Here is a 23,374-nt window from a genome sequence, read left to right as displayed (position 1 = left end):
ATGCCTATTATATTGATGTGTTTCTTATCCAGTGATGGGACTGACAGTATCTCTTTGTGTTCCCTTCCCAAACACTCCCCTCAGGAATCAGAATTCCAGGAAACGACATCTAACAGGTCAGACGGTAGGGAGACAGAGGATGGAGGGTTATCAGGTACGGAAAACAACACCAACTTCCTCCTCTTTTCTCTCTCCTCTCCCAGCTCTTGCATGCTGGAGTTGTTGACCACAGATTTGACAATGGAAAAAGTTTTGGCTGGAGCTGTCCTCTGCTGATGGAAAAACAACTTAGATTTTTATGGGGAGAGGAACATATTTGTGAAAAGAATTACTCTGCGTGTGAGGAAATGATCAGGTTCACACAGTTATGGCCCCGATGTGTGAACGTGTTTTTGTGAAAGAATTGTTGTTCCAAAACGTGTCCGTTCATGAGTGACTGGGGAGACTTCTCTTTGTCTGTCTGTAGAAAATAGTGACCCAGAGGAAAGGACAGGCATTCTGTGTGTGTGTCTGTCTGTGTGCGTGTGTGTGTGTGTGTGTGTGTGTGTGTGTGTGTGTGTGTGTGTGTGTGTGTGTGTGTGTTGTTCACTCACCTTGCCAGGATGTCTGGGAGGAGCTGAGTGCTGGCGGTTACCTTGGCAATGATTCTTGGGGCAAAGCACAGGGAGGGGTACAAATGGGTAAAAGGATGGAGTTGAGTGCCCGATTAATAATGTGATTGAGTGTGTACATTGTGTGTCTACAAGCGTGGCTAAAATGTGAATAGTGTGTGTGGTAGTTGACCGATAGGAGAGGGTGTGTATCCCCATCTGCAGTCAATCTCTCTGTCTTTTGTTTTCTAAATCCATCTGATAACATTACAAAGGATAGATTTAGGGGTGGGGGTTGGGAAATAAAAACATCAAAGAAAATATTGCAGTCCATTACGATATCACATTAAACTATGACCTCAAATTTGAGCGAATCTGACACAACAAAATAAAAATAAAACATTGTCGAAGTTTCTAGAGTATACTTCTATAACTTTGCCTTTTATTATATATTCATGTATTTAAGGTATTGAAAGGGGCACTCTCCTATGTGGTGGGTGGATCAACAGGCAGAATGAATAAACCAAACACTGACATTAATGTTTTACTTACCCAGCACAATGCATAAGGTGCTTTTAAAGGATTAACTATGCCTCTGTGCCACAAACACATGCACACACACTAAAAGAGACAAGAGAACATCTGCTTCATGAGGTTTTATAAGAGTTGTAATATCCACACAAAGAGCTCAGTATGCCTCTCAACTGAAGTCTTTTTATTCTGGTGACAGATATTTCAACAATGCAAGCACACTTTTGCCCCCCCCCCCCCGCCCCTCCACTCTCCCTCCACCAAGGATAAAATGAGAGAGATTATGATGCACCAGGGGGAAATGTAAGTACAGCACCTTCCATGTCTCTCTCTGACACACACACACACATGCACACAATTGTCACACTGACCTTGATATCCTGTGGTAATGGTGTGTGTGTGTGTGTGTGTGTGTGTGTGTGTGTGTGTGTGTGTGTGTGTGTGTGTGTGTGTGTGTGTGCACGCGCGTGCGTGTGTGTGTGTTGTTTGAAGGGCCTTCCTGTTCTATGTGTTGGAAATCCTGCTTATTCAGCTTATTCACACAAACGCACAGAGAGACAGGCGAGTGGACAGGCAGAGAGGAATGTATAGCTCTACTGTAGCTCACCCAGGCCTCCTTACTTCCCACATTCAAACCTTATTCTTTTTGTCTGTTTAGTTATGCACAGTTTATGATTAACTTAATAACTAAATAACCTGTTAGCTTATGTCCATCCTACGAGGGAGTACTTGAGTTTGAGTGTACTGAATGTGTGCTGCATGTGTGCACAGTCCCAAGAGTAAAGAGCTTTTATGCCTGTATTTAGGAATTGTACAGGAAATAATGAATTACTCAATTTGTGTATCCATGAAAACAGTGCTCCTAATAGCGTGAAGATAAACGCTAGAGTGTCTAGCAAAGAGACACATATAACCTTAATCAGTTTGTGGCCTGAGTGATAAAATAGACATGTAAGTATTGAGCACTTTTGTCCAACTCAGTGGATATTTCTCCGTCACTGTACTGTAACCGGGCCATCTGCTTTCATTCCTGTTGGCAGTCATTAGGCTAAGTGGAAAGGCTCTGTACAGTAAAGCTCAATAAATCTGGGTGGCTTGATCAGTAATAACAGTCTCTGCGACAACATCCGGGGACTGCAGTTAAATTACTGTATCTTGATCTTTTTGCATGCTCACTCGCCTGACATTCAAACACAGACACACACGCAGGCATGCATGCAAAGGCAGGAAATGGCATGCAGGCTGTCTCATCCGCTACACTCGAGTGACTTTTTTCATTTGAATAAACGACAATTTGTTGTTAGATTCACCTCGTATGGTTAAAAGGTGAAGTAGGTGTGTGGTAACAGACAGATAAGAAGAAAAATAAATTGTAATTATAAGTAAGTAAAAGTAAAATCAGTCAAAACTTGACAAAAGCCATCATTGATGGAGAGACAGCCCTGAGAAAGTGTTAACATTATTATTGTTGCTCCACGGTGTTCTATGTCTCACTGCTAGTCAGTATACATAACAAGGGAAATTTCTGGGTTGGTAACAAAAGAGACATCAGGAAATAAGAAATGAAAAGAAAAAGTAAATGAAAAGGAATATCAATACTAGAGAGAATGAAAAGCATGACAGTGCATTAGCTGATTATAAAAACAGAGACAGGGAGAGAGGGTTATGAAACTAGGGAACAAGAGCTTATTTCAGAAGTGCGTTGAGAGGCTGACGCAGCACTCATTTTACAAACCTCATCCAGCCATGCATCATGGTGCATGTGTGTGTGTGTGTGTGTGTGTGTGTGTGTGTGTGTGTGTGTGTGTGTGTGTGTGTGTGTGTGTGTGTGTGTGTGTGCGTGTGTGTCTCTGTGCAGAAAGGGACACTGTGGTGTGAGTCATCCAGCAGTGATTGAATTAGCTGAACTTTGGCTGAACACTCACAGTGAAAAAAGGAACAGGCAGGAAAAGGAGAATGCATTACGTTTCCCCAACTTGTGACAGACAGGCTGACAGTGGGAGTGTCACCCAGTTTTTAATTTAAAAAATCATCCAGCTTTATTAAAGCTACACAAACAGCCTGCACACACACTCTTTGTAATGTGTACGCAGCTCACAAAGTCGCGTACAGTTACCTAAATGGCAATTTCTTCCAAAACACATGTCATAATTGTGGAATATTACTTGAGTACTGAGTTCTATCTTGGGGTTTCTCCACCAGTGCACTGAGGTCATAAGCTCCAACTGTTGCTGGGTCAGACATGAGGCAGAAAACAGAGTGGAAAGAATGCATTAAGTCTGTTTTGGCGAGTGAGAAAAAGAAGAAAGTGGTGGTTTGATGTTAAAAAAAAGGACTGATGATTTCAACAAGTATCTCAAATGTAACCAAGGGGCTCTTGAACATACACTTCTTCAGCATATGGTGGGTGTACTGCTGGTGTAAAACCACAGTCATTCACAAGTAGGTCACACATGAGGGGGTAGTGTTTATGTACACTACAATTACATGCAATTATTTTTACCATCTACTCCTTTCCTTTGCTGCTGTGATGTTAAGAGTGGCTTTACATTCTTCACAACAGCAATGAGGCAATGATGTTATTCTTCAATTCACATTATCATTGAGCGAGCTATACAATTTATATTCACATCTTGTCCAGAAAGAATAACCCCCAAACCTCTACTATAAGAGATTCACTATTGTCAGTTTTAAGTCATTCCCCTAACTCACAGGAAGACCTCTCTGTGTCACCATGGTTTTTTAGATAACTGCCATATCCTGTTTAAAGTGAAGGCCCTTGGAGGCCTGATGAAGAAAAAATAAAGGGGCCTCACATGCAAACCTAGATGCACATGTGCACACACATGAACAGTGGGAAACCCTGGGACAATAACAGAAACATCTGTCTCAGAAATTAGACTTCAGATACCAGCAGTGTGAGACAGAGAGGAGGGGGCAGGGAAGCTGTCCACGTCCCGGCAGTGACACTGATCGGGGAAACCTCCCTTTTACTCGACACACAGGAAGAGGCAACAACATGACCTTCAGGGTCCAAACCGGTCCGCTTCACACAATCAGCCTTTATTTACGGCTAAATAATTGTATTTATATGCTGACATGTGTCCACACAGGTCTATCAAGAGACACATTTATGTTTTGAGGGTAAAGAGCACAGTGGTGAATGCGGTGTGTTTTCTAGAGCAGGAAAAGGTTATTTTTTTAAACCACTATTTGGGCGTGCCCCTCTCAATCTCTTCATCTCATTGGTGGTTTAAAGGAAGATGAAGTTTGAGACTTAAACAGAAACCACTGAGAGATGCAATATCACTGGAGAGGTTGCTGAAAACACAGGCCTGTTGCCATAGCATGGAGGAAGTGCTTTCTCCTTAAAGTGATGAAAGTTTTAAGTTTAATATGAATTCAGTATAAATAGCAGGGAAAGTGTTTGTTTAAGGTTAAACAACAACAACAAAATAGGCTGTCATAAATAGATGAGGTAATATCTGTATTATTTTAGGTTAAGTTTAAATGTAGTTTTACAGTCAGGGAAATGCACTCAGTCGCTTTCTTGAGAGGGGTTAGATGACAAAATTGTTGTATTTACATCCTAGTTTTTGTACGGATTAAATAACGAGTCACGTGGCGAGCTTTAGAGAGCAAAGCTAGGTGTTTAGCCCTGTTTCCTCCCATTATGCTAGGCTAAGCTAACCGGCTGTTGTCTCTAGCTACATATTTAGAGAGTGTTATATGTAATCTTCTCTTCTCTCAGCAAAAAAGCACTTAAGTACTTCCCAAACTATCACACTATTCCTTTAGGCAATAGGAATAGCATGGTGAGGATGGCTTGTGAGATAAGCGATAGTTATAGTCATTGCTCTGGGTTTTGAGTTTCTCATACAGCTTTTACGCACACTCTGCATACACATCTGCTTCCTGCATGGTGGGAGCTCTGAGTGTGGTGGTCTCTGAAGGGAGGGCCCTCCCTATCAGTGCCGACCCTTATATGACTCATCCTATTGTGTAGCGCAACACTCTTAGTCACCCCACTTTTAAATTATGAGAAGCTGCTTAGGAATGCATTACTTCTCTGACACCCCTCCCATATGTTTGGAAATTAAACCCAAAACCGTAGGTAATTTTTTGTTCTTTTGGTCATTTCCAGTAAGTCTGCTCTGGTAATTATATGGCAACTTAGATCTTAGAAGATGTATTCCTCCTGAGATAAGCAGGGCAACATAAACGACATCATGAAACTATAGAGTTTTAGTGAGCCGATTTAACAGAAGGGTGGTGGATAAGCAGATCTACTGACCCTTCATCAGTAAGCAGATTACTCTTCATCACAAAGAATGCTTGGGATATTTAGTATGCCACAATAACAGACAGCAGAGTGAACTGTTGTGATCAAACTAAAGAATTAATGATCTCTCCTGGAGGGTGTGATACAAACTGTACTTTTGAATCCTTAAAGAAATCACTTTTGAAAGTAATTAAAGATTCCATACAGACAAACATTTATTATTTTATAATGTTCCAACATCATAGTTTTGCTCAAATAAAGAGTTTAAATAAGACATGATACAGAAAAGAAAACATATAATGGTGATATGATACATTAAAGTTACTTATAATGTATTTATTTATTTTTGGCTACAACATGCAAATATAATGACATAACAATGTTGCATATTTACATATCCAGAAGGCAAACAACAGCTCCGTTTTGGTCTTCATCAGCTCACTTGCTAATTGCTGCACTCTTTTCACAAGCTTGCTCATTTAAACTTGCTGTTTGATGCTGGATGTTCTGTGTGTTCATTAGAGCTGTTTGACTGTTTGACAGCTGGAGCAGTAAATTCAATGAGAGCACACCTGAAAGTTATCAGCCATAAAACCCAAAGCATGGGCTGAAAGATGCTTGAACACTCTGAAGTTTCACTTTTACGTTTACTTTACACATTTGTAGTGCTGCTTTGACAAAATGAAAGGGGGAAGTATCGTAAAGAGCCAGTGTGTAGGATTTGGCGGTAGCAGTGAGTTTGCAGATTGCAACCAGTTGAAACTTCCCCTATGGGCGAAGCGTGCAGGAAAAGGTGGCCAACAAAAACGTGAATGGCCCCACCTGAAGCTATGCTGTTTGCTTTGCCTGTTCTTGACTACTGTGGAAACATGTATATGAAGACTAACTCTGAACTTATTCTAAGGTAACTAAAGCACAACAATTAGTGTTTCCAGGTGATTATTTTCGAAAGAAAATTTAATTCAAAAGTTTAAAGTTTAATACTCTATTCCATTTTTGTCAAATATATACCCCTAAATGCTACACATTGGCCCTTAAAAGAGGTACATTTTATCATGTTAAAATATATCCCAGGATCTAAAACAATGTTTAAAAATATGGGGTGTACAAGTAGCCCACTGCTACATGTTGAAAACAACAGACAAAATACAAGTCTCTTTACAAATCCATTTTTCGCAGGCACTTTTCAGGAAGCCTGACACAGATATCTATGACTTGTTTTTCTATTTATTTTTTTACATGTGTTTATTTGTGTAAGCGTGTGTGTGCGCACGCCCCTCCACCCACGCCCCGCCCTGCGCTCGAGGAGTCCCCACTCATGTTATTCAGGGAAGACAGGGAAGGAGGAGGAGGAGCCCTTCGTGACGTCACTGCAGCCCTCCCACTCATCTTAAATTTACATTTTCTATGGGTCCGGACTGAGTGAATGTGTGTGTGTGTGTGCTACAGCTACGGTGCAGTTTACAAAACCAGAGTCTCGCAGACACACCTCAAGCCAAAAGAAGTGACCCGGAGACACACTGATGTGGAATTGAACCACTTTGTCATTTTAAATATTGAACAACTCGAGTTGGAGAAGTCGGGTCGGGGTCGACTTTGAGGTAGGTGTGTACGTGTGTGTCTGTAGCTCGTTTTTTTTTTCGTGAGGTTGTTTCACGAGCGCACTAACAAAAGCAGCACGTTTTGACTGGTCTGTCTGCTCCCGTCGGCAGATGCAGCAGGTTTTTTTTGGGGTTGAGAAAAACTGGAAAGTAGCGCGGAAAAGAAAAGACCGAGGAGGGAGAGAGAGAGAATGAGATTACAAAACACAAACTCTTGTTTCATTGTCTCCTTTTGTTGCGGCGCATGACCGAAGCCGACGGGACAGTGAGGAGCAAACACGCTGAGGTTGTTGTATGTACAGCATGTACAGACGACAGTTACTTGGGAGCGGAGAGATAGTGTTTATGGCACTGTCGGAGAAGTATAGCAGAAAAAAAGAAAATCTGTGTTTATTATTTCTGGTTTCGCGAAGGTGTTGTAGAGACAGTGTCATGGGTGCTTATGTTACCATGTGATTATATAGTTGTCAATATCTGGACACTATCATCTAAAATATAGCCTCACGCTCTTGTTTTTAAACCATGGCGAGATTATGTATCCATCCCAACCTCACGAGTTTACAATAGAGTGTTTTACACTCTACAACACAAGAGTTTTCTGACTTTTTTTTCCTGCCCTTTCTATTAACTGTTGCCATAGTTTTGAGATAATAATGTCAACTTAAGTCTTGAAGTAAAGGCCCGTTTGTGAGTGTATTGTGAATCCATCCTAAGTGAGTAAGCCTGTGTGTAATAGCACAGCGGTGACTATACTGGCTTCTGTGTCAAAGCACATGGCTTCAGTCAGAGCTGACACACTGGTGAGGTGCTGTCATGTAGGCGCAAAGGTGTGTGTGTGTGTGTGTGTGTGTGTGTGTGTGTGTGTGTGTGTGTGTGTGTGTGTGTGTGTGTGTGTGTGTGTGTGTGTGTGTGTGTGTGTGTGTTGTATTTTTGACGTGGCAATGACTCTCAGACTTATGGTTGTTTGTTTTTCACAGTGCCATAAACGTTGTTAAAAAGTCTCAGAGTTGCTGGCAAACTTCAACAAGAAGTTAAACAAACTGGGCTGCGTATGTTTAGTGGGTGGAGGCAGAGAGCAGCTTTAAAATGTAAAGTGGTTTAACTCTGGTTCATCAGATATGCTCTAGTGACAGAAGGGGAAAAAAGCAGGTGATATGAATGAGTAAGTTATAGGTGCAGAGCTTTCAAGAGTGTGTGGGTGTGTGTGCAGGGAGAGGAACGTTTCTCTCACATGTGTTAGTCATTTAGAGGGAAGTTTGCTAAAACATTTACATCTGTTTTCTGATCTTTGAACCCCCATCTTTCCCTTCTCTCTGCTGTTTCTTTTTTACACTGCCTCTCTTGCTGTCTTCTGTTTCCCGTAAGGGCTGATGTTGTCACTGTGTGTGTGTGTGTGTGTGTGTGTGTGTGTGTGTGTGTGTGTGTGTGTGTGTGTGTGTGTGTGTGTGTGTGTGTGTGTGTGTGTGTGTGTGTGTGTGTGTGTGTGTGTGCGTGCGTGCGTGCGTGTGCTTGTCTGTGTGGTTGGTGTTACAACTGGAATGCTCTCTGCTCCATTATTATTGCACTCAAAGGAATTTAAAAATGTGAATGAAATGTCTGAGTTTCCATTTTATAATAGCACGTGTCCATTAGTGGTTCTGGTGTATTTCTCAGCTGTATCATTATATAATCTGAGTCCATGTCAAGGATTCATCCTGACCTCAAGAAAAGCAAGGTATTTGGGTCAGGAATGGGTGTGTATGTGTGTGTCCAGGATGGCTAAATGGCAACCACATGTGTGTTGACAGTATTATCTCTCAGAGTCCTGCTGGTCTGTCTGTGGGCACAAAATCTTCATTACTCAGCAGAACACACTGATCCTTTAGATCCACACTGCATGAGACCGTGTTACTGTGCGTGCTTGTGTGTTGCTAGACATTGAAAGACCTTGTAGCAAAAAGTATTTCCCCCTGTAATGAGCCATGTAAACATAGAGTAAAGTTTCAAAGGGTCTCTGCAGTAAGAGTCGAGTCCTCGTGGTTTTAGCAATCACGTCTTTACCAGTTCTGTCCAGTTCTATGCTGCAGGGAAACTTTAGTTTGCTTTCTTCTAATTCACCTTTTCTTGCTCTAACAAAACAATTACAGCCGTGTCGTGTCCAGTGTTGCCAGTACTTTTGCCAAATACAAATACTGTACAATTGGAAATGTTATAACTTTAATCAGGAAATATGGAATCAAAGAATATGTTTGAGAGGCTCAGGGTTTCCCTGAGTGTTTTATAGTGGAGGTGGGCCGCCCCCTGAATCAAAGACCACCATTACTAACATCATAATGTTAACACTTTAATGAAATAAAATATTTTTAGGTACTATTTCACGCTGCAGGTGTTGTGTAGTTGAGTGTGGCTATTCTTAAGGCCATCATCTACAGACTGAACTGTGCACAGGACAAGATGTGGAGAATCTGTGTGGTGCCACCTCTGCTAAACAATACCCAAATGCTACTTGCACATTTCTATGAGCATGGGTATTATTATTCTAGCTAACATGGTCAAGTAAATTCATTTGATTGGCAGTTTTTGAAAGATACCCATGCAGGCGGAATAAAATTTTGTGATGCAATAAAAATGCAAGTGATGCAATCACAAATTCCTACAACAGGACAAAGGATCTGTTTACAGTGTGCTGTGGTTTTGTTGCCATGGTTTAATATTATGATGTCACGATTCAGGTATTGTGTGTGTGTGTGTGTGTGTGTGTGTGTGTGTGTGTGTGTGTGTGTGTGTGTGTGTGTGTGTGTGTGTGTGTGTCTTGGCTGCTTGTGGGGTAGGTGTTGGTGGATGTCAGTTCATGTAAATGTCAGACATTCACAGGCTTGACTTACTTTTATTTAAGCAGGCTAAGGACTCAATGTTGATTTAAGATAAGATGTGTGTACCAAAGACTAAAACAGAGACACACACACCTACAGAGAGCAAGCTTCTCAAAGAATCTTATTGATTTTTCTGCTGTTATGCTGGAGCTTCAATCACAATAAAGCACCATTACTGTGCTGACCACTTTGCGTAGTCTTGGAGAATGGATGACATGCACAAATGCACACATAGACTCTAAATGCCTTCCTCCTTGCATCGTGTTAGGTTGAAGTAGAGAGAGAGTGGAAGTCTGAGCTGCATGAATTGGATTAGGCTCTTTTGTAAGTCAGTATTACGATATATGTTCCTGTTTTATTACAAATGGGAACATATGCCCTCTGAAGAACAGAGCTATGTCTTTCTGTCACAGCCTGATATGCAGAATGTATACTGGCTTTAAAAAGTTTCATAAGACAATGAAACCGAATGATTGCCTACTATCCCAACTAAAAATATGCATGTACATACTGAGTATTTTGAGTCATTGCAAGCTTACAGCATAGAATCAGATAGAACAAAGACTCTCCATTTAGCCTACTTTAATACAACTGGTTACCCCATTATACATGTGTGTGCGTGTGTGTGAACGATCGGCTAGCACCCCTGTGTGTCTGTCTGGCTAACTGTGGATTGTCTGGTTGCCCAAGGTAACAGTTGTTATTGGGATTTTCTGTACTAGTGTGTAAACAAAGGAGAACCTCCCAAATCCTTCCCGGTGTGCCCCCCAGCCAATAAGGATTGAGCTCCCAGCATGGCTCAGCCAGTAGACGATAAGGAGGGGCGTGACTCTGGTCCAGAAGGGAAAAGCAGCAGTAAAGCACAAAGCTTTGAATCTGGAACTAGAACAGACAACGGAGCCATAACAAAGACTCCTCCTTTATGACTGAACGGTACTTCACACTGCTGAGCCAGACAAAACCGCTGTGGCTTTTTAACTGTATGGCTTTTACAACACTAAGAAGACAGATATTGGAACTGCATTTAAAATGCTTGTGTGCGTGCCTGCGTGCAACGAGCAGTATCGGGGCACATGTTTACATCTGAGTGAGGAGGAGCCACATGAAACATACTTGTGGTCCGTCTATAATTTGTCCTCTTAGGGTGTGTCGATGTAGCAAAACCGTCTGGATTCTGTACATCTGTCTCAGTCCACCTGTTCTTATAAGGCCTACACATATAAGTGCAAGACCATGTGTTAGTGTCAGCTGTGGGAGAGTATAGACCAGCCTTTTGTATTTGATTGACAGGTGTGACCCCACACTGTACCCCCTCACCAATTATTCCGGACATGTGTCCATTTGGTTGGAGTCAGCACTTTGATTTTAACCATTTAAGGAAAAGTGCTCATGGTGTGCACGTGGCAAATCACTCTGTCTTTCAAAGTGTGTGCGTGCGTGTGTGCGTGTGTGCGTGTGTGTGTGTGTGTGTCCAAAGAGTAATAATCACTTTGCAGGTTCATCACATTCCCACTGCATGACTCAAAAGTGGTGTCTCTGCCTTTTCAATCCACCCCATTCATTCTGTAATCTGCCTCAGCCCGGGGCTCAGAACGTGTGACAACCGGACTGTGCATGAGCCACCGCATTAAATAACTTCAGCCAGTGTGGAGGACAAACTGTCAACACAGGCATGTTGTAATTCAGAAGGGGAGATCACAATATAACATGATTAGTTTGTGCTTATTTGAATTATCTTAACAGTAAAAGATGTCAGTTACTCTTCATCCAAACATGATGGGTCATGTTGAGTAATGCATGTGGAAACTTGCTCACAATGCAATCAACTCTTAAAAGCCAGATATAAAAGCGGCCAAACTTTCCTTCAAGTCAGACAAGACGAAATGCAGCCGCCGTGGTGGTTATCCCACAGATGCAAGTCACGAAGAGGAATGGAAAGAAACTCAGACACATATTTGAAGAACTATGGCCTCAAGAAACAACTGTTTCCAGACAGAGATCACAAGACCCCAGAACCACATTAACATTGTACTTACAATTGTTGCCAAAGGGGCTTTGTTTTAAATGCAGAACATATTTGTGCAGAATATAGACATGACACGTTGTCATATACCCTCTATTTTGGCCTGTTCTCCAAAATTACAATATCGTCATGTGATCAAGGGATTGTTTATACTTTGAAGCCGGGGTGCCAATTTTTACATATAAATAATCATCTGTAACTTTCAAGCCCTTGCCAAACAAAAACACGCGTTGCAGATTAAGCCTCACGCCGCCAGGGAAAGCTCACTGTATTTAGCAGCATGCTGGAGTTGTAGTGTCCGGGGCCTGTGGGTAGGTTTCCTGCGCTGGCGCACCGGTGATGCATATCACGTTGTCTTTAACTTGCCAGAGCTAAAAGAGGGAAGGGAGGGAAACCTTAGAGACTGAGCAGCAGCTTGGAGTGTCACAGAGGCTATGGCAGAAAATCCTATAAAGCATCCAAGAAAGATTTCCGAAATGGAGGCTCTAGATGAAAAAGTAATTTTGTAGGTCAACCTGTAAAAAGTGAAAAAAATGATGTTACGCAATAAATGAAATGCACCAGGTCGCATTAGCGTAAGTTTACACATCAAGGCGGACTATAGATGTGATGACATTTTGTCAACTCATTTAGGAACGTGTAAGCAACCATATTTCTTAACTTTCGTATAAGAGAGTTATGTATTCATGAATTATTATATACTGTAGAACAAATGTTAAAATCTCTAAAGCTTGTGTTAACCACAGGCCATATCTCAGGTATCTAACTTCTAACTTAACGTATTCTGCTTTAAGGGATCATTCCTGGAGCACTCTATTGTGAGACATGTAAGAGTAACGATAAACATTTGATAAGGATTGCATGACTTATTTCTGAAGAACACAATGAAATGGAGACACTGATTCCAAATGACCACACAAATATCAGATATGTTTATGCTGTATATATGCCAACAGCAGTATATCTGCTAAAAGCTGTTATCAGTCCAGATATACTAAGAATAGGTTATTAATATTACTCAAACTGCAAGTGAAGACAAAACAGGTTTTCAAAGTCAACATAGGGTAATAGCCAGAAAGATAAAGGAAGAGCCACATCAATTCAGATGTTTTTTTTCTAAATATTACTCTTGGCATCCAGGCGTAGTAATGAGTTTGGGTGTTTACTTTTCATCATGACAGTCTACAGAGCCACCCAGTATTCCCATAATGACATTAGGACACACACACACACACACACACACACACACACACACACACACACACACACACACACACACACACACACACACACACACACACAGTGCAGGCCTCCCTCACAGGATACACTGTGTTTTTCATTGTGTGGGTGTTTGTGCATGTCTGTGCTTTATGAACCCTAACACCCAGATTCTAAATTCCCATACTCCCGCCTCTCCCTAGTGACATCATCACAATGTGGGAGCGGAGTGGGTGCTTTTCAGATGTCAGTAAACGATGAGGCCCCAGAATTCCCCAGCTCCTCTCCTCTGCTCCAGACCCCCACTCCGAGGCAGGAAATACAAAACAGATCTCAACCCCCAAACTCCCAAGCATACTGTGGTGGAACCCTTTCCCCCTTCTCCCTGTCTTTTCGTTTCTCCCTCAGATCATCTCATAATTAAGCCTTTTTCAATCAAACACTGTTAATGTTGGATGTATTTGTAGCCTAAATATCCTTCACTAAAGCTCCTTATTTTCTACTCAAAATATTGTCTTCTGTACGGGTAGTAAGTATACAGTGCAGCCATTTGTTTGCATTGAATGTGTGCTTGGTCCTGACTCGATCATGGTGTTTATGTGTCGTCTCCTCTTATTGGCTGCTTCTTTCTTTAGCGTTCACTGCAGGCCGATATTTCCTGAGGGGACGCATACAAATTCAGTTAGACTGAAAACAAATGACGTGGGTATGTTTCTTTTTTGTGGATACTGACTTTGAATGCGTTTTATAGGTCTAAGTGATTATGTGCTCTGAAAATATGTGTATGTACGTCACTGCGCTGCCTACCATGATTTATGTGTCGTCACGAGGGGAGGCTTGTAAATGAACACGTGCACACAGCTGCTGTCCGGGAAATGAGCTCATTGTCACTACTTGGCCCCCAAACTCTCTGCTTCTCCTTCACTTTCTGTCACTTTCTCGCTCGTTCGCACTCGCACGCACTCGCACACCGCTCTCCCTCCCCCATTGCCCCACAGCTGTTCGTTAAATGCTCATCTATCTGTGTGTTTTAATTAGGCCCTCCCCTAGTTATGGCTGAATGACCGCTTCATTAACAGAAACGCTGTGAGACGCACACTTAGATCTGTCCAGCCTGTAATACGCAGTAAGTGGGGGGAAAAGGGTGTGTGCGTGTTGGTCTGTGCGTAAGAGAAAGAACTGGGTGTGGGGGATGCTTTAGGGGTATTGATGACGCAATTTCCCCTGAGGGGTGGACCTCCCATCTGCGAGTGGAATAGACAGTATGAGAGTGAGCAAGAGGAACTATATGGGACAAGAGGGAGACATGGGGATAAGAGGGAGGATGGTGATTTTTAAGTTTTTAAGAAAATGTTATTTGTTCTTCAGCTTTTGGTGGAAATGTACTGTGAGTCTGATTCAAAGCAAGCTTATCCTTTTCTTCACATATTAATGCTTCAGAAAATGGGTCACATTTTTGGTGCGTTTCTGTCGGTGTGCCAGCTCTCCAAAATGGCAACTATAATATAAAAATATATAAGGCCAAAGTCATGGATTACAAAAGTCTAGTTTAGGATTCATTCTATGGAATTGCTCTCTAAGCCTCCTGGTACACGCTCGTGTCCATGATCAGCTTCTATCGAATCAGATGCTAAAATGCTGACGCATCCTTTTTCATAAGCCTGTGTATCTGTGTGCGGGAAAACTGTGAAAAACAAATCCTGCCTGGCTGTGGAGTGGGTGTGGTCCACCATGTGTTCACAACCAATGACAGTTAACGGCCCATCCCCACTCCATGCAGGGATGGTTCGTGCCCGTATCCTGGAGAAGAACAGGGAGGTCAGGTGGTAGAGCAGGCCACCAGCTGCTCTCCTTGCCTTCATTTTCTCAAGAAGGCCACTGTTGACTGATTAGAGCAAACCATGTCATGTCTCTGTTATATTTCCCCGTCTGTCCATGTTGGCTCTGATCCTAATATCAAGTTATCGACCGCTTTCTTCTCTTTCACTTTAGTAACAATTCCTTTTTTTGCAATTGTCCCTCTTTTTCTGTAGTATTCACCATATTGTTGTCTGCTTCCTAGCAGTGTAATGAAAGACAGCCAACTTATGTTCTCCGACCCCCATCATCAATCTTTCTGCCCATCTGTGCTCTTCACTGTTGGATTAGATGAGGAAGAATGCTTTTCATGCATGCGTCTCATCCTCTTTAGCTGCCAAGTGCTCTTCTCTGTTTTGCAACTTGTCTTGTTAACAGTGGCACTAAACAAGGGACATACAGTCAGTTATCTGAGCTTTTATGCTGCGGAAACACCACTCCAGGAAACTTAAACAGAGGAAATTAAAACACTGAAGTTGCGGCCTGAAGAAAATAAGTGGTGAACTGACATAGTCCTACACATAGTCAGTTGAGCCATTGTTGGTAAATACATTATGATTTTAGATGCTTGGAAGGCTGCTTTTGCCGAGTTATTTTCAGTTGTTTCGTGTCATCAGTGATGCTCATTGGAAGGCTTCAGACTCCCCGTATTAGTTGGCAGCCGCTCCTTCCTGTCCCTGAATGCTGTGTCACCAAATGCAGAGTGGGTGACGGCAGGTCTCCATGGCAACCTAGAGAAGATGACAGTTGAGGGGGAAATTGAGAAATGAGTCTGCGTTATGAATGTAAGTCTTTGTGCGTGCTAATACAGCGGCGCTGGCCGGTGGTAATGAAATCAGTTGGCACGGTACGGGAACTCTTATCCATCAAAGATAAGTCATTCAATCAGCTCTAATGCAACCTGTCACTGCACGGCACACTTTCACACACACACCACAAACATGTTTATCAAACACATACATCCGATTACCGGTACTTACTTTTTTTAACTGTGAAAAGAAAAGCATGTGTGTGATATATTATTCAAAACGTATGCGTTTAGTTTTAGTCTCTTTGTGGATTTAACTTTCAGTGTTTTTTCTTTTTTTTAGCATTCTTACATGATTTCCTTTAGCTGCTAGGTTAAAAACCTGTGTCGTATATGAGAGCGCAGTAATACAGACATGAGGATGACCGCGAATGAGTAATGGCCTCATATTACCAGCTTCCTCTTCTCTTTATCTGACCCAGTTCTTCTTTCTTTTCTATGGTTTTCTTTTCAACTTTCTTCTCATTTTCTCCTTGAATGCTTGGATATTTTGAAACTTCTAAATGCTGACCCATTCCTCTGGACATAATGGAAATCCAGGTCTTTTGGATGCTCTGTGTGTGTTTGCCTGTTGTCTGTGCTCTAAGGTTGTGTTTCCACAACCAATAAACAAACCATTTTAATGGGATTCCTGGAAGTAAACTCTATCCACACACTGACATGCTTGGGGGGAGTCGCTTCTATAGAACACGTTTAGTTTACAAAATTTTAGATATTAACGCATACAATCTACTGTATCTGTTGGACGGGCTGGTTGTCACACCATTGTTGTACAGTTCTGAAATGCACACAGAGCAAGACATCTGTAAAAGGACAGGTCATTAAATGCAGGGTTTTATCTCACTGACATTGGAGCATGTTGACTCATTTATTTGTATATTTCGCTTCAGGTCTTGTTAGTGCAACATATGATCTATGTACCCTTTTGAGTAAAGCAGGACTAACTATAACATGCAGAACTACTAGTGATAAAGCAGAATTTAAAAGGCCCTGGGGAACCAATTTGAGGTTGCAGGTTCTCTTTGAACTCCCTATGTCACTTCCCCTCTCCCTTGGGGCACAGAGGAAGTCGGCGCAGATGTGTTAAGCTAACGGACACTTTGACAACACTGGCAGTCTGTAAGTTCCTCTACCCCCTACTACCGGCTTTAACACAACCCGCCTTTTGATGTACACAGCACCTGTGTGCTCACACGCAGCCCTCGAGTACAGCCAAAAAACTGTTCTGCCCACCTCTGCCATCTCAAGCACTGTCAACACTGCCACTGCGTATTCTTTACATGCTGTGCCTGGCATGCTGCTAACAACATTACAGCCTGTGATGAACATTGAGGAAAATACTTCACTGAACTGGTACAATTTCTTATTTTTAGGAACAGATTCATGAATATTTATTTTCTACACTTAACCCTAAACTTGTGTTACTTAAGATTATTATGTCATGGATTTACTGTCTACAATTTAAGATTCGTGTTGGCCACATTTATTTTTTATTTTTTTAAAGTAAATAATCTGAGATTAGATGGGATTACTCACCACTGTGACTGTAGATGATAACTAACTGGAAAATGCAGTATTTACATATGTCAACATATTCACTCCATCCATCAAGCGTATTATTATGTGGTATTCCTCCCCCTTTGTTCAGCAGTGTGCAGCCACAAACCGTGTTTATCTTGGGCTTCTTTGTTATGTAACTGACATGGTTTAGTTTCGGGAATGCAGGAATGTTGACCTCTTGTGGTGTCTTTAACTCACTACACCAATCCTCTGCATGTATGTTTTGATTCTGAGGACACGCTCCCTCCCCTTTGTGTCTAGCACGTGCAGTAAAATGCATCTTTGGCACCAGTGATGATTGTGATTGGACCGCTCTGGTTCCAAAAAAAGTCTTTTTTAATTAGTCGCAGACATGAGAGTCTCACTCAAGGGCTCTTGAGAACATAATCATTTATAAATCTGAGTCATTCGTCAGAGCGTGGGAGAAGAAATGCATGAGACTTTGCTATCTAATCTCAGCTAAATGTGTGTGCGATGTATACCCATTTACTCCTCTATATGGGACTATATTACAGGCGAGATAAAAACATCACAAAGTTCAGAGGGGGAGAGAGAGGGGGGGGGACAGAGAGAGAGAGAGAGGGGGGGGACAGAGAGAGAGGGGGGGAGAGAGAGAGAGAGAGGGGGGGAGAGAGAGAGAGAGGGGGGGAGAGAGAGAGGGGGGAGAGAGGGGGAGAGAAGGGGAGAGAGAGGGGGAGAGGGGGAGAGAAGGGGAGAGAGAGGGGGAGATAGAGAGAGAGAGAGGGGGAGAGAGAGAGAGAGGGGGGGAGAGAGAGAGAGAGAGGGGGGGAGAGAGAGAGAGAGGGGGGGAGAGAGAGAGGGGGGAGAGAGGGGGAGAGAAGGGGAGAGAGAGGGGGAGAGGGGGAGAGAAGGGGAGAGAGAGGGGGAGATAGAGAGAGAGAGAGGGAGGGAGAGGGAGAGGGAGAGAGAGAGACTATAAAACCCGACTTTGATCTCCAACCAGCTCAATAGCAGACAGCTGTGCAGGACAAAGCCCCTCTCCCGCGTGAGGCTCTGCAACGGACGGATAAACAGAAGCGAGTTTTATTAGCTTTTTCTGGAAGATATATTTAGGATCAAAATAACAGAGATGACGACAATTTTTAGATACCCCGTCTTTCCTCATTTGCAGGGTGAGTTCAGTCATGGTTGCTAACTATGTTTTTAAAGTCTATATTTTTTGTCAGATATTATTCTGTTAAGATTTTTTAATTGAGCATGTAAGCCATCAAACGGATGTAATTTGGATTATTTTCATTAAAATAAGCAACGTACGCAACAATCACACTTGGCTTCTATAAAAGTTACCGGCTATTGTGTTATTGTTTGTAACTTGTGATTAGCATGAGGCATGGGTCAAACTTGCTACATTTGAGTTATTTATCATCTTTATAACAACCTGACCTATGACCTTTTGGTCCGGAGATAGTAAATGTCAACACATGAGTGTTAAATTTCTATTAAATCAAGAAAATACTGAACCATACTTGGAAAATATAGAAGATATGTTTTTTAATGTATTAAGACTGTGTGACGATTAGAATCACATAGATTTTTGAGGTCATGGAAAACAGGGGATCAGACGTGTTGGTATGTTATTAAAATAGTTACATAACAATGTGCCTGTACGATATTGACATTATTGTTCTGTTTCATGTCTTCATTATAGAGAGGAATGAAATGTTCCTCTTCACTCTGTGGGAACAATTATGTAATCCCAGCGCTGAGTCCTATGACTATCGAGACAATTCAAAAATCTGAGCTGGTGCCAGAGGATCAGGCAGATGCTCTTATCACAAGTTGAAAGGAGATATAATGAATCAGTGAAAATGGAAAAACGATTTTTGTTGGCACTGCATTGTTGCATCAGAGCCCATGGCATGATGGTCAAATAAAGTATCTTCTCTTGTCTCTGTCGAATCAGATCCGCGTGACCCTGGTCTATCGCTGTCACCGGGGAGGAGTGTCATGGCAGAACCCGACTACATCGACGGAGACTGTGATGAGCTCATCAAACCTAAAAAGCTGATCAACCCAGTCAAGAACTCCCGCAATCACCAGGACCTGCACCGAGAGTTGCTCATGAACCAGAAGAGGTCAGGAGACAAACAAATACACCTTCAACACCTTTCTCCCTTTGTGTTGTCTGGCAAACACACATCGTAATTCCCAGGCTACTTTTAAGATGGTGATTGATATTTTACAATTGGCAACCAGAACTTTTCCCATGAATTTATAGCATGTGAATAAACTCATCGGTCAGAGATAAATGTCTGCGATCGGTCTTTCACAGAGACGGCTGCATTTTAAAGGTATCACTGGAGATAATTATGAATTTATTGGGTGGTAAAATCATTTTGAAGTCCAACAGTTTCTTCAATATCAAGATCCAGGCGTATTTTCTTACTAATGTAAGATGAGTTGATACAGTCGCCCTGCTACTTTGCTCTAATTGGCCTGATAGTATCCATGCAGACTGCACTGATACTTCTGCAGTGAGTCACTGTTGTTGACTTCACTGCTCCCTGAGACCTCTAGCACCAGTATTATGTAAAGCTCAGGAAATAAAACTTTCATTGTGATCTATTATATAAAACCCCAAGTGCATTAGTGTGTCAAAATTGGCTATGTAAAGGTCACACATATCTACTCTACAGATGAATAAACCTGGTCTGGCTGCCGACATTAATACTGGATCCCACAAGGCAGGATTTAATGCCATCTGTGTGAGCATCCATGCAGCAGTAAACATGCACACTGGGACCTAAGATCACCCTTTTGACACTAAATGTTAGTATCTTCTCTCACCAAACAGTGGCGGCAGCTTTGTGCCTGAGCTATAAATAGCCACATAAACACACATGCTGTTGACAGCTGTTACATCACAGCAGCAGTGATGCTCTGTCCTAAACAGGTCAAACAGTGAGGTGTTAATGAATAATGGGAAGAGGCAAAGATGCGCAGGATAAAAAATGTAGGCCAGACAAGATTTTTTTTTTGTTTTTAATATACTGTACGAAGATTCCGTTCCAAATGCTGCAGAGTATTGTTTGCAGTTGTCTAGACGAAGAATGTCCGGCCGTATCAGCAGAAGTCTGAGATAAATCTAGTGGGCTTTTAGGGGGGATATACTTGTTATGTTTGGACTTTCTGTCGTGTACTGAAAATATGGAACGCTTGTCTGCATGCATAGTGGATTAGTCACGCTGATGAGGGTGAGGTGGGGGGGATGGATTGGCTGCATGAAGAGGGGAAAAAATGTGTTATGTAATCAAGATTACAAAACATTCCTAGCTGAGGGCCTTTCTCTGCCTTTGCTACCTTAGCTGTGCTGACACCCCCCCCCCCCCCCCCCCCCACACACACACACGCGCACACACACACACACACATTATATTATTGAGTATTTACAGAGGAATTTCAGAACTTCAGCCGTCAAGACTGGTGAAGCATTTAAGCAGATGGAGATATTGATGTGTGAGATTTGAACACTTATTCTAACTAGCTAGAGGGTGTGCACTCATCGGTTGACGTCATGGATAGGAGGGTCACTGATTATGTAAACGATGCCTACTGTGAAAGGAGAGTGGAGTAAGCATCTTTATAGTCGTATTGCCGACATCGGCCTTAACCCTCCTTCCATTCTGTGTGTGGTGCTCGACAACAGCCCGACTCAATTGCGTCTTTCACCCTCTGCTCTGCTTCAGCCCGTTGAGTGCTTTCACACAACCCTCACTGTCAGGAAAACCAGAGGCTATTTAACTGCAGCAGTTACTTGGGATAAAGTAGTGCCTTGTTGTAAATGAACTCCCACTCCTTCTTGGACCACCATGGGCTCAATTACGCAATCTTTAGGATTTAATGATGCATTTAATTACGACGTTGTTGTTGCCGAACTGCAGTCAGGTAAGCGTGCTGTGTTTTCTCTGAACAGACGCAGCCTGTGCCAAGTCAAGCTTTCATGACGAAAGGAAACTTATTAACTACGGGGAGAGAAAATTAATCTGGAAAATATGCTTTTTAAATCGACTTAATCAAGTAATCAAGGCCTGTAGCATGTTTTTTGGACCAATTGATAGTTGTTGTTGTTTTTTGTGGCACTTTATTGTGCCTCCCTAATCCTGTTTGCTGTTTATTGGCTTCTGCCTTTTTCTAGCTGACTCCAGCCCAGTTTTGTTCCCCACTGTCTGAAGTAACTCTTTTCCTATGCCTCATCCTCAGCCCCAACCCTTCTCTCTCGTAATTTGGAGGAGTTTGGAGCATTACATAACACTTGGTATTTTTGCTATTTTTCTCAAGTCACGCTCACACTTTATTTTAAGATGCCCCTTTTTGAATGTTGCTGCACAAACCCAGGCAGTTGTGCAACAATCTGTCTGCTTTGCCACAGATGTATCGCCCCAATACAACTTCCATGTGGGGAACACTTTTTATATTAAATAGTTAGATTAGTTTAAGATATGGGTTGATAAATTGGGATAGTTTTGGCACTTAGGGGGGAAAAAAGGAAAGAAAAGGAGGACATGCCCTAGCTTTCAACCCTCTTTTCCAAAGTCAGTCGAATGCTGCCTACCACATACACAGAAATGTGGAACAATCTGGGATTGGGCTCAAAATCAAAACTTTTCCAAAACACGACTGTTTAATCTACAAAATCAAATACAGATCTGCATGTCAAACTAGAATGAGGTCATGTCCATCATGTGTTACGCATGAATGTGAATGCTAATCTCCCTCTGAGTGTGGACCTGTAGTGTCGTCAGAGGTTTCTTTTACTCACATGCTATCTCACTGATTCTGCACAGGGGTCTGGCTGCTCAGAACAAACCTGAGCTGCAGAAGGTTCTGGAAAAGAGGAAGAGGGAGCAAGTTCTCAAGGCTCAGAAGGAGGAGCAGGAGGCCCACAAGAAGAGGAGCGACCTGGAGATAGAGCTCATGAAAAGACAACAGAAACTAGAGCAGGTAAATATTTAAAAACATGCATAAATATGAACTGTCACTTGAATAGATGCCCATTGTTAGTGTATCTGATCAAGCCAAAACAAGGATTAAAGTTACTGACTGGACCTTTCGAGATAAACCGACATGCATCAACAGATTATCACCTTTATGATTAGTTTAATCTGAATTTGTCAATGTCTTTGCTCCTGCAGCAGGAGATGGAGCAACAGAAAAATGATGAGGAACAGGAAAACACACCTGAGTTTGTGAAGATGAAGAGCAACCTGCGCAGAACCAAGCAGGAGGCTGACGGGGAAGAACGGACCACCTAAAAACCAGCCGGGGTGTCTGGGTCCGGCTGATTGTGCGCGTGTTTGTGAACACGATAACTTCAGGAGTGCGTGTGTACAAAAGAGTGTGTCGTCTGTGGTGCACGGCGGTGACCAAGATGCACTTCCTGGCCTTCCCAACCTAGCTGTTCCTTCCCGCAGTGAGGAGAGAGACTTTACAGACTAAAGACCCCCCTCTGCCTGCCTGCAGTGGACCGCCAGTACTCACCTCTGCTCCTCGCACCCATCCAGCAGCACACAGCACCCCCTGCAGGAAGGACCTAACACAGACATGTTTCATGCTTCCAACAAGGGCGAACAAGCTTCCTATGAGCTCTGATGGAGAAAACAACCCCCCGCCCCACCACACACACACACACACACACACACACACACACACACACACACACACACACACACACACACACACACACATACATACACACATACTCAGCCCCTCTGTTTTCACTCCTCGCTCCACAGCAAGCTGTCATTACTCTTTACTCTTCAATGTTGTTATCGTCGTCGTTGTTGTTATTGTTTTTTTTTGTTCTCATCTTCAGAATGAAATAAGGAAAAGTGGACACTGGATGGACTCTTGAAGCTGTGTAATGTAAAAGCCAAACAAATGTGCTTTTGTTATTTATGTTTGTAGCTTTTAGCCCAGGTATAGGGGAGGACACTTTTAGTCGTTCTGTATTTTAATTTGTTTTTACAGCATAGTTTATGAAGCCAGAACAGGACAAAGGGAGTGTATGGTTGTGTGAAACACTTAAGTTTGC

At 42.4% G+C, this 23,374-nt stretch overlaps 1 protein-coding gene across 3 annotated transcripts; it reads left to right on the top strand.

Annotated features, from left to right (window-relative positions):
- fam107b (family with sequence similarity 107 member B) lies at positions 1 to 23,027 on the top strand. Of its 3 annotated transcripts, none has more exons than XM_068603945.1 (4): positions 1 to 154; positions 19,247 to 19,418; positions 22,128 to 22,284; positions 22,476 to 23,027. In XM_068603945.1, exons 1-4 carry the CDS (start codon positions 1 to 3, stop codon positions 22,593 to 22,595), a joined length of 603 nt encoding a protein of 200 aa, XP_068460046.1. In that variant the 3' UTR covers positions 22,596 to 23,027. The 3 variants fall into 3 exon arrangements, with proteins under 3 accessions (XP_068460046.1, XP_068460048.1, XP_068460047.1); XM_068603947.1 differs by lacking the exon at positions 1 to 154 and adding an exon at positions 6,819 to 7,004; XM_068603946.1 differs by lacking the exon at positions 1 to 154 and adding an exon at positions 18,257 to 18,455.
- Positions 23,028 to 23,374: the final 347 nt, after the last annotated feature.

The sequence above is a fragment of the Clinocottus analis genome, unplaced genomic scaffold (assembly GCF_023055335.1).
Source record: "Clinocottus analis isolate CAN_PGR_092001 unplaced genomic scaffold, fCliAna1.0.p SCAF_6, whole genome shotgun sequence".
Classification (NCBI taxonomy): domain Eukaryota; kingdom Metazoa; phylum Chordata; class Actinopteri; order Perciformes; family Cottidae; genus Clinocottus; species Clinocottus analis.
The sequence above is the reverse complement of the archived record's forward strand: the minus strand, read 5'-3'. Positions and strand labels throughout refer to the sequence as shown.

Excerpts from the sequence above, each read along its gene's own strand:
- fam107b (XM_068603945.1), top strand. The coding sequence starts at position 1 with ATGCCTATTATATTGATGTGTTTCTTATCCAGTGATGGGACTGACAGT. Across the intron at positions 155-19,246 it reads AGAGGATGGAGGGTTATCAG|ATCCGCGTGACCCTGGTCTA; the intron begins GTACGGAAAACA and ends CTGTCGAATCAG. Across the intron at positions 22,285-22,475 it reads GACAACAGAAACTAGAGCAG|CAGGAGATGGAGCAACAGAA; the intron begins GTAAATATTTAA and ends TTGCTCCTGCAG.